The sequence below is a fragment of the Sinocyclocheilus rhinocerous genome, unplaced genomic scaffold, assembly GCF_001515625.1.
Source record: "Sinocyclocheilus rhinocerous isolate Xijiao unplaced genomic scaffold, SAMN03320098_v1.1 scaffold1868, whole genome shotgun sequence".
Taxonomy (NCBI): domain Eukaryota; kingdom Metazoa; phylum Chordata; class Actinopteri; order Cypriniformes; family Cyprinidae; genus Sinocyclocheilus; species Sinocyclocheilus rhinocerous.
This window is the reverse complement of record NW_015661949.1, coordinates 407938-419913: the sequence shown is the minus strand read 5'-3', so window position 1 is coordinate 419913 and position 11976 is coordinate 407938. Positions and strand designations below refer to the sequence as shown.

Here is an 11976-nt window from a genome sequence, read left to right as displayed (position 1 = left end):
TATGTATTATATATGACGAGTTCAGATGCAAGTGCCGTCAGAAATTCTCTTCCAAATAGAGCTTTTTTCTCAGGTTCCTATATGTTTATGTTCAGTTATTTCACTTTAATGGCAATGAAAAAAACCTATTCATTGCATTAAAGGGAAATGACTGAACCTATATTGGAGCCTGAGAAAAATGTTCATTTTGGAAGAGACTTTCAGACGGCAGTTAGAGGTTTTGAATCTGAACTCTTCATATTCATATATATATATATATATATGTGTGTGTGTGTGTGTGTGTGTGTGTGTATATATATATTACTATTCACTTGTTGCTCTGGGAAGCGCAGCTGAAGAAGAGCGCCTGCGCAGAAAGCGAAACTTGTCATAAGCAGGACAACAGTTGATGCTTCTTTGACGAAATACTAAAGCAGATTCAATATTAATTTATTATGATTTTTACATTATCTACATATGCACTCGAATGAAAATGGATTTAAAAATAAGTGTTTTTTATTTATTTGGTTGAATTAAAAATAAGGAACTAACACACATTTACAACAACTATTATCGTCATACACTATTATATTTTAATGTTAAGAGCAGTCAATTAAAAAAAATTGCGTTTAAACTTCCATTGCTCATAGGCATAAACGAAAAATAGCATTTCTACACTTATGACATACCTAATGTGTCATATTCGTGGTCTACAAGAAAAGTCAACTTTTGCCAGATTTGCGTTGCTACTCGCAGGTTAGATTAAAAGTCAGATTGTCCTGAAAATTGCAGTTAAATTCCTCTAGTAAAAAATCAGTGTAGTAGTAGCCTTGAGTTTCTTGCCAATTTGATGATGAGTTTGTGGAGTGCCTTTTGGACGCGCATGCACTGGATACGCTATAACGCACATCCAAGCAAGCGCTTGGCACAGCGAGGTTCTCCTGATCCCGATCGTGATTTGAAATGTGTCGAACATGGTCTGCAATTCTCAATGTTTCTGACAATGCCCAAATATAATTGTGCGCGAATCTCAAAGTCTCGATTTTAGTCAGTTTTGCGTCATCGGGAAAAGTTGGAAGCACACTTCTCAGAGTATCCAGGGCGGAGTTCAGATTATGCATGCGGTGCCTTTCTCTGTCGTTTGCCTTCACTCTGCGATTCCCACGTTGTCTGCTTGCTGATTTAACTGGCATCTTTTTCTTTATTCGTTTATTTCTTGTGCTCTCTTCGTTGAAGGTAGATGCGCATTCTTTAGTCGCTGAGTCTATGCTGCCAAGCTCTAATTCTCTGTTGCATTTGATTTTTTGGCACTTGGTAATGTCTATGGATCCAGACTTGACATCTAATGCTGAACTCCAGTTATATTTAAAGGTCCCATTCCTTCCTACCGAAGTGCACGTGGATCTTGGAGTCATTCTGTACATAAAAACATAACAGGACATCTTCAGCCCAAGGTCTTGGATAACAACCTATAAAAAACCTATCATCTATCATAATTCAGATGCTTACCTCTTGGCTTGCAGACTGGCTCAGTGAAACCGAGGTTCCGTGAGGGTGTACAGCACTGTGCGTCCTGTCCACCAGTGAGCAACATGCAGTCTCTTATTCATTCCCTTGATATATAAATCAAAGGGACAATAGAGGGAGATGCGCCCAATCGTCATTTATGTCCCTTTATCCTATCTGCGCTCTAGGGCAAACAAATGGAGTCAAGTGGCCAATCAGAGACGGCCCTTTCAGAAATTTACCTTCGGCTTTAAGAAATAAACTAAGAGAAGATTTTAAAAACAGGGTAGAATATGTCAGGTGAAGTTTTCCGTTGTTGTTTTTATATTATAGCCTAGCAATCATGCATTCATCTAATCTATAATAATTAAAACCATTTCATCAAGAGAAACATCTTATTAAAAATATAGTGGCTTATAAGCCTTTATTTTGCAAAATGAATTCTATGATTCATCTTTATCGAATTATAATAATTGTACTGTATATGCATGACGTTTTCTCAAACATCAACTTCTGGGTGATAGAAAAAGTTCACGGATCTGTAGCAGGAATAGTCTTATGTTATTTGCATTGACACAGTAATCATGCAGGAATTGAACATACATAATGTACATTTTATTGGCAGTTAACATGACAGTTTCAACAAGAAATTTTCATTATTAGAAACTGAAAAGAATTATTGATAAACAATATTATTTTAGTGTCATTGCCGTTGTGCGCTTTGTGGCGATGTTCCTGTGCGTAAATTGTGCGGTAGTGCACAAAACACTGGGAAAATAATATTTAATCGAAGAAAATGGGGAATAACTTGAATTTGTGTGCAGCAGCAGTTTCATAGTACAATAAAAACACAGAATATTATGCACAAAAACATTTGCATAGAAAATAAAATGCGTGCGCACTGGTGTCTCCAAACGGAGTCCGTTATTAAGAACATCAAGTGCGCGTTGTAAATATGGTCGCGGTTGCAAACAAAAGACTTTCAACATGGTGGGATAGCACGAGTTTACACTTGCCTCCAAGTCTTGATAAATCTTCACTTATTGGAGAGACCAAGAGCACTGTTATGGGCGCAAAATATTTACCGTGGTGCCCGAGTGTCCACAAAGGTACTCATCGCCAGTGTAACTAAATATGTATTTTGTAGGACATCTGATAACCATATGCTTTCAATAAAATGGACAAATAAAGCAAGGAGATAGGGAATGTTGTCGTGCTGTTATAAAGGCCTCGAAATAATCCAAAGTAAACCAAATATTACCGCTTTACAAATAACTTTTGATGCCAGATCCATATTGGGATATCGCGGGACAGGTGTGGGTTTGGGACTGTCAGATTTGTCCCCAGATTTTTTATCAGTGCCTAGTAATATCTTGCTTGTTATGCAAAGTCTGGGCAAACATAGGCGACCTGTTGCTGTGGAAATCATAGATATCGCAAAGAACCTGATTTAACAATAAATGCGTCTTACTGAAGAGCAGGTGATACCTGGCCTCGCTGTCTTGACTGATACTTCTTCAACTGCTGCACTTTACAATCTGTTGCAATTATTTATGAAACGAAATCTATTTCTTATTATTTTAGCAAACAGAAGTACCAGGTGGGGCTTTATTTTCATCCCCAGCCTTTGTTTGAAGGGCATCTGAAGAAGGCAATCAAGGACTAAAACTCGCTGACCAGCTTTTTGCCATCCATTTGTCCCAAACTGGCAGAAAAGCTATTTAATTCTTCTCTCTTGTTCAGACGCGGAAAAGGCTGCACATAAAGAAGAAAAGAAAACTTCACTGCGAAGACAAAAACAACAACTTAAAAACATTTAATTACGGATGCCATATGTACACCTCTTGTTAAAACTCAAACAATGTCAACTCATTTGTGTGGTAAAACGTGCACCTTTGGAGACGTGTGCGCTTTTGGAACGGTGTGCGCACCGGGACCAGAAAGATCTTGAGTACACTTCTTGGAAGAAGTAATGCAGTTTTAATGTGCTGTTGAGGTTCCTTTTAGAGTCCACCCATTGTGCTAAAACGCATATGCTTTTTATGACCGAATACACCAATTATAATTGAATAGCCTAGAGCTTCTTGCTAAAACTCTATTTGGTTTGAGCAATCGGGGGGTCAACTTCAATAATTAAGCTTTGGTGCTGCTCTGAATGCCTGGGTTCAACTGCAGCTTTTCTCTACATAGTGCCCACATTCAGTGGCGCACACAGACTTGAATCGAATTTATCTTTCTAACTTGCCAGTTTTGGGTGTGGAAAAGTCATTATTTTCTTGGGAATGAGGAAAATAGAGGGGACAAAATAGTAAGAGTTATAAATAATTTTGATAAACTATAGCTATTAACACTTAAATAAATTTGCAGGATTATTTAAAAAAAAAAACATGTCTAAATGTAGCCATTTTTTCCATTTTGGAATGCACTTTTATGTCTCAGGGGTTTATTGTTTTCAACTTTTTTTTTTTTTTTTTGCTCTTTGAAGGTGACATTGAAATTGTCTCAGAAACGTTTACCATGCCTTCATCGTTTATTTTCGATACTTTTCAAATGCATTTCTGTTTATGTTGTTTTATCCTTGTCCCAGACCAAATTTTTTAAATTATTAAAATATTAGGATTTTTCATCATTTAGTGTATAGCCTATAATTGGTTACAAGGAGAGCCTATAATTGGTGACAAGGAGACAACAATGTCAGTAAAATGGCATTGGAGGGGAAACTTGACAAAATTACAGAACTCCCACGTGATATACGTGTATACACTCTTTGACATTTATCTGGTACATTTAATAAATTAGTTAAAGTGTGGAAAATATTTTTAAACGAGTTCATTTTCTGACCACATAATAAACACCAATATTTTACAAAGTAGTTTTAAATTAGCCCAAATCCGTGTTATTATTTTGAAGAAGAAAAGATAAAAAATCAAAACAAAACAAATGTAATGAGATGATTTATTTGTTTGCTTTTTACAATCACACACAACAAGTATTTAACACAACGTTACATATTATAGTTATAAAAGTGTTTTTAAGCAAAGAAACCTAATGTTACTGTTCGTGTAGGCCTACTCACGAACATGAATGTAAATGTTCACTCTATATAAGAGAACATACTATAAAGGCAGTTGAAACAATACAATAATATGAGCATTTTACCAAAATACGTCTGTCCTTCAAAAACTAATAGCGCCATCAAGTGACCGTGCAAAGCACTGCCTGTTCAACTATGAAGTATAAAACCAACACAAAAAGAAAACACCAGTGCAGCCCAACAACTCAGTAAATCATTTACTGTAAAAAAATAAAATAAAAAAATATATAATTTACTGTAAATAGCCTATGATAAAATGTTTTTAATGCATTGAATATGAATCAAGATTTCTATGTTGCCCCTTCTTTACCAGTTAAAAAATCTTAATTGTGGGGCTTTCTGATTCTTAAAACTTATAATTTTTATCAAATGAAAATATAGGCTACATAAATAATTAAATATGCATCAACAACAACAACAGTAATAATCCATAATAATAATAATAATAATAATAATAATAATAATATTAATAATAATAATAACAATAATACCATAAACTTCGAACTATCGCACAAAATTTATCAAAAAATAAACTTTATACTGACCTCCCTGAAAAATATCATGTAACTGTGGCGAATCTGCGAATCGTCAGGACGTTGTGAGGTTCACATGTACTAACAGCATGCGTGCTGGACTAATCGCTGTGATGAAGGACGCTTGCAGTGTTTGAAGATCAGCGAACGCGGCGACACGCCTGAACGCAAATCGCGTCCCCTTTTACTCACACGGCACTTCCTGCTCTGATTGTGTCATGCAACGGGGCATTCGTTCTCACAACAAGCCGAACAAAGATATTTCTGGCTGTCTTCCCCGTTTCTCCCAGAGCTGTTGAAGAAACGACTTTTTCAGACAAGGTGTAACCTTGGCAAACAAAATGGACTACAGGGTGAGTGGGAATAATGTCAATTAGAAATCAGCTGTGCTTTAAATATAGTATGCTCCAGTTATCCAAACATGATGTAATTATGTCACAATGAAAGCTTCGACTGTACAAAGAAAGCATATTGTATTTTGTTACTTTGTTTTGTTAGTCAACATACTTCATTTACACTGTATGTTTCAGTGTATCAGACCTATAAGCGATACTTTGATCTGATATAACATTTTTCCCGTGCAGTGCTGGGAATTCAGGTGATTTTATCGTCTAGAAAGATGATTATCCATTTGAAGTGTAATTTATTAGAGACAAATGTCTTACTGGTTACAGGGAAATAAACAATATCTGTTTATGATCATGTCCTGCTATGTCAAATTTTGTGTAGCCTATGTCTTCTGTAATGTGTAAAATAGACTTTAAAGTGATATAGGTGAGAGCTATTATAAAACAGTTTTTCCTTCATGTAATTCTCTGTAATATTCGTTCATTTGTGTGCAACAACCAGGTGCAGAGAGGGAAATTTTATGTTTCATTGTGTATGTGTTCATCAGAAGATTTCCTGTGACAGGCTCAAACACAGAGGAAGTGCTATTCTTAACAATGGGACCAGATCTGTTTTGACTGCTGTCCAGCAACATCTGTTCAGACTGTGTTTTGGCTAGTCCAGGGGTGCCCAAGCTCAGTCCTGGAGGGCCGGTGTCCTGCAGAGTTTAGCTCCAACCCCAATTAAACACACCTGAACTAACTAATCAAGCTCTTACTAGACATACTAGAAACTTTGTAGCAGGTGTGTTGAGGCAAGTTGGAGCTAAACTCTGCAGGACACCGACCCTCCAGGACCGAGTTTGGGCACCCCTGGGCTAGTCTGATGCTCATGTGATGTGCTGAGAGATTTAATGTGTGTGAATGAATTATTAAAGAGATAGTTCACCCAAAAATTAAAATAAAAAGTCATTGTATACTCACCCTTATGTCATTCCAAACCTACAGGACTTTATTTCTTCTGTGGAACTCAGAAAGGATATTTTAGAAGGAATGAAAGCCTCAGTCACAGTTCACTTTTACTGTGACTTGGATGACTTTTTAATTATATCCAGTACAACATATTTCTTTAATATACACTATAGTTCAAAACTTTGGGGTCAGTAAGATTTTTATAATTTTTTTTAATTTTATGCATTTAAGTCTCAGAATGCATGTATTTGATCAAAAATACAGTAAAAATTATGAATTGTTATTACAATTTAAAAGAACTGTTTTCTATTTGACTATATTTTCAAATGTAATTTATTCCTGTGATGGCAAAGCTAAATTTTCAGCACCCATTGCTCCAGTCTTCAGTGGGGTTTTTTTGTACAAGCTGTGATACATTTTGTTAGTTGTTTTTTTTTTCAGAATTATTAGATGAATAGAAAATTCAAAAGAACAGCATTTATTTAAAATGGATTTTTTTTTTAAATTATAAACTGATCAGTTTAAAGCATATTTTGCTGAATAAATGTATTAATTTCTTTAAAAAAAATGACCCCAAACATTTGAATAGTAGTGGACAAATACATTGATAAAAGGAGTTGTATATACTATTAGCTGTTTAGATCAAAATCACACCAACAGTTGTATTTACTAAAACCTTTATCATAGTCACATGTTACAGGATGCATTACTGTAGATCTTAAGAGTTTTAAAAGATGGACTGAGCTGCTATAGCACTTCCTGTCTGATCTTGCTTTAGACATCTGAACATTTCCATTGGAAACTTGAGCTCTTTGACTCAACAATGGACAAATAATCAAAGCTCAGCTAGAGAGGGTGTGATTGTATCCAGTACACTAGTAGCTGAAAGCAAGCAGTTTGAGGTGACATCCTATTTTCTAGAAACTTACCACCACAGTCATGTTATCTGTCAGAAGTAACTGTTTAGAAGATGTGTTTTACAACATAGCAGACGTGCACTGCACTTCTGTTAATCTCTTTTGCAATGTGTCTCTTTTCTTGCCTTTTGCCCCTTTCACAAGATATCATAATCTCAGCATTTTATGGCACGTTATGCACTGAGAAGCTGTCTGTAGATCTTGTTACATAAGACTGATAGGGATGCTGTCTTTAAAGATCTCACTTCAGCGCAGTCGTGTTCCACATTTCACACTGTTGTTATATTTGGATCCTGAACATGTGATGCACCTCCGTTCTGGTCAAAGTTTCACTTGCTCGCTCACATGACCTGTTTACCTGCTCCTCTGAATCTGCTGTATTTGGCAAACCCTGCTAAACCTGTTGGAGAGCTTGTCATGGACTTAGAACTCCATTTAGGGGGTGTTGCTCCGGCCTGATTCATTCATTATCTCCTTAACAAAACGATTGAAAATGAATACCTCTTAAGTTTGTTTAATTCATCTAGTAATCTAATTACACCTCATTTATTGTGCTACATTCAAGATAACGTAAGGTTCTTAGCATAACTAGTGCTTTGTACATGCTCAAATTAAACAAAATGCTAATTATAGCTTTTAGTCAGGCTTTTGAAGGCGAAATGAGAAGCTCATTCATTGTAGATGACGAGGAGTTGACATGCTCACGAATATGGTTAGCTAAGACTTTGTTCAGCTGACCTCCAGATTTCCTGTGTGCTGTTATGGGGATGCTATTGGGACACAATCTGCGCTGTTATCATCAAAACCACATTGTGCTGTAAAAAAATTGTGATTGTGAAATGCATCTACCAGATATGCATTTTACTGCCTTTTTAAATGACACAAACTAACTATTTATAAATATGGACTTCAGTATAGACTTGAATTAGTATTTTTTTTTTTTTAAGGAATGTTTTTTTGCACCCATATCCTTAGAAGCCCATTTTAAGTCTAAGCTGGTAGCCTTTTAGTTTTGTATGGCCAGTTTTTTTTCTCATAATGAATAAGGTGTGGCCAGTAGGAACAATATCTCATTGAGTGAAATGGTTATCTACTAAGCTCTCCTTGTTTCTTGTGGCTGAAGTTAGACATACTGCAGCTTCCACAGTTTACAGTGGCATTAGTGAATCCAAGCTCCTGAGACAATTAGTATGACTCAGTCTGCTATAGTAAGTATTTAATTGTGATTTTGAATGTATTTTATTGAGATTTTAATTTGCTACTAGCTGTCTTTATGCTAATCTGGGCCAACATTTTTGTACTTATTTTTCAAATAGAGCCTACCCCTAAAGAATTTAAGTAGTAGGGTGTTTGTTGAATCTTCTGTCAGTGCTTGTTGATTGATTTATGTGGCTTGTAATGGCAGTTAAGCAGCCAGTTCTTGGTTTCTATATGTTGGTTTCTGCTTAAGTTTTCCAGAAATGAGAAATTAGATTGGGTTTATTTCTGTAACATTTCTCCTTTCCTCATGCAGAGTGCCTTGGAGGTATATAAGGAGATGGTGCTGCTGTACGTAGAGGAGGCTCGGCGCTTCGTGAATTCTCAGTGTGCTGGTCTGGAGCCATGGCAGATCATTGCGACCACTTTGCTGTCCACATTTGGTGCGGTGTGGCTAAAGGGCTTCCTTTTCCAACCAGAGAGTAAGTGCTATTCACTCAGGGTTTTTTTTGTTTGTTTAAAACAAAATGTTTTTAAACATGTTGTCAGATTTGCGCTATCATTCATAAGTTTGAGATCGGTACAATTGTTTTGCATTTTTTTGAGAGAAGTTTCTTTAAGGCTCATCAAGACTTCATTTATTTGATAAAAACAAAGTAAAACAGTAATATTGTGAAAGATCAATACTATTTAATATAACTATTTTTAAACGGCGCTTGCGGCGACCCAAGTTCAATTCCCGTCTCGTGATCCCATTCTCTCTGCCCAATGCTTTCCTGTAACCTCTTTACTGTCCTATCACATTAAAAGCCCATAAATATAACTTAAAAGAAGAAAGAAATTTTTATTTATTTATTTATTTGGTCTGAATACTTTCCGTACCCACTGTATATATATATATGTATATGCATGTATATGTATGTATGTAATCTATTCAGTCATTACTCGATTACTTCAGAAATCATTCTAATATACTGATTTGTTGCTTAAGAAGATCAATGTTGAAAACAGTTGTGCTGCTCAATATTTTTTGTGGAAACCATGATACATTTTTTTTTCAGGATGCTTTGAGTAGAATGTTCAAAAGAAAAGCATTTATTTGAAATAGAAATCTTTTGTTAAAATATACACATCTTTACTGTAACTTTTGATCATTTAATTTGATAATTTAAATGCATCCCTGCTGAATAAAAGTAATAATTTCTTGAAAGAAAAAAAAAACAGTTGTTTTTAAATGGTAGTGTAATCTTGAAGAAATCTTTCCATGAGTCAAGAGAGAAAAATATAATGTATTTGTTGGAAAAGTATAATGGTTGATTTTATCAACCGTCTTTTCACAGTCATAAGCTAATGTTTTCTTTTCCACCATGAAACAATATGAAACCTAGCATAATGTTGCAAACTAATTGCAAATAAATCGTGACGTTGTTCTTTTCTTGCTATTCATCAGTCAGGAAGTCTTAAAACAAAGTTGCAAAATGTCAAGGCCACTTGAACAATAACAAAGTCTGTGGCACTTGTAAGCTTCATTTGCTACCGGTGACCTAGACTCCATTTTTTTTTGTTTGTTTTTTTTTAATTTATCGTTGCATGTTATGGTTGAGTCATCATCCAGAAACAGTGGTTTCACATGACCTGAGGGAGAAAAACCAAACATTTAGACTGAGGTCTCTCATTTGTTTAATTTTATATGGCAAACTTTAGATTTTGTACATTTCTCTCAGTTGAAAATAAAAGATTGTTTGAAATGCTCAAGCCGTCTTATGGCTTGAATGTTTTTTACAGCAACTCAAATTTAGAAAAATGTCTTGCCGTAGAGACATTTCATGTCACGTCTTCACCGCAGTTTGCTCATTGTGTCGTGTTTTTTTTAGGTCTGACGTCAAGGGTAAAGAAGCAGTTCTTTAAAATCATCAGAAAAATCCCATTTATCGGAGCAACAGTAAGCATCAAGTTTTCTACTTACCTTTCTTCCTTCAGACTTCTCTTTCTGACTCACTGGTCGATGATTAAGTCACCACTGTCATGCTGAAGAGGAAATTAAGCCTTTAACACACTTTCACATTATGGCCCTGTGATTATTCCAGGGTTTACGTTGTGTCATTAACCTGAACAGAGCGCGCAACATGTCTGGTTCAAGTCAGAACCAACTGCAGGTTGATTTTAATCTCTCTTGTCTTACAATATTTATTAGAATGCAACTAACCATCTTAACATTACAAATTACAACCTAAACACCCATTAGAACAGGGGATCTTTTTGACTTAAAGACCTCCATTGTGCAACACAATATTCAAAAGCTGCTCATATAAGCTATAATATTTTCTCTGGTATGTTCTGTAATTGTTAAAGTTGCTTGTTTTAAAACCTTTTTGCAATATAGTTTTAAATTAATAAAAAAAAGAATAAGAAGAAAATACTCATTTTACACCATGATGTGTTTTTAGCGTTTTAATCAAGTTGGATTATTTTTAAATAATTTAAATGGAAGTCATCCTGCAGCTACCTTAGAAGTTTGCGAAGGCCCCCTAGTGGGCCCAGAACCAATGATTGAGAATCACTGCCTTAGAACATTTGTAGTCATTAAAAGATGCAAATGGATGAATAAGTTTTATTATATCAACAATGCAGTAATTAATTGTTTGGATTTTCCCTTCAATTCCTCTGTTCCCTCTACTTTTTGTATTAATTAAATATTCAGAGTTTTTTATGACACTTTTTGTTTTCTCTAATCTTTCCCTCATCAGATTCAAAATCAGCTCAACAAGGCATTGGATGATATGTCAATGAGTCTATGCACGCTGAAGGAAGGCATGAGCTACACCAAACTCCTGCCTGCACAGGGCCTCACCCACAAACAGCTCCTTGACAAGATCAGGGAGTATGAGACACTGAGTGAGTCACCTGCAGCCTGTCCTAACTCCCATCTGTTATAATGGGGAAAAAGCCCAAAGGCTTTGAGGATAAGACAGAACTTTAATTTTCCGCCAGATGTTCTCAGACTGAATTTGCCCTACAGTGTGGGTGCACTTTCTTCGTAAGCAAGTTTGTTTACTAGGGTATAGGGATGAGTCACGATTTTCGAATATTCGATTAGTTGATTTAATTATAAAATATCGAATAGGTTGTGCGATTAGTGTCTTAAAAACTTCCCCATCTTTTCCGTGGTGATGCATTCACGTGGCGCTGCCAATAACGCACCTAAAAGCAGTCAAAGACAACAGAAGATTTTCTCACGCACACACTGTAGACTTGCGTGGCATAAAAAAAGACTTTCGTAGCATATAATGGTTACAGTAACTTGGGACGATGTCAAATAAAAGAGTGCTGTGCGGACCATAAACACCCCCGGACTGGGTTAGAGGTGTGTCTGAATCCGTATTCAGAAAGGCGCGGTAAACAAATAACACGTTCTACGGAGCCACTAAAGGGACATGGTTAGCCGCTTGCTA

At 35.8% G+C, this 11976-nt stretch overlaps 2 protein-coding genes across 2 annotated transcripts in view; one reads left to right on the top strand and one right to left on the bottom strand.

Annotated features, from left to right (window-relative positions):
• Window positions 1-725: 725 nt before the first annotated feature.
• On the bottom strand, window positions 726-1394 carry LOC107726936 (neurogenic differentiation factor 2-like). Its single transcript, XM_016536631.1, has one exon. The coding sequence runs from the start codon at window positions 1392-1394 to the stop codon at window positions 726-728; it is 669 nt and encodes a 222-aa protein (XP_016392117.1).
• A 3894-nt stretch (window positions 1395-5288) lies between these two features.
• The window catches only part of LOC107726953 (sphingosine-1-phosphate lyase 1-like), a 13384-nt gene continuing 6696 nt past the window's right edge, over window positions 5289-11976 (top strand). The window contains exons 1-4 of the mRNA XM_016536651.1: window positions 5289-5465; window positions 8841-9006; window positions 10399-10466; window positions 11272-11419. Coding sequence (XP_016392137.1) covers window positions 5454-5465; window positions 8841-9006; window positions 10399-10466; window positions 11272-11419 — 394 coding nt within the window. The 5' untranslated portion in view covers window positions 5289-5453. The remainder of the gene's footprint in view (window positions 5466-8840; window positions 9007-10398; window positions 10467-11271; window positions 11420-11976) is intronic.

Coding starts and splice junctions, on each gene's coding strand:
- LOC107726936 (XM_016536631.1), bottom strand. CDS start 1,394: ATGACTCCAAGATCCACGTGCACTTCGGTAGGAAGGAATGGGACCTTT.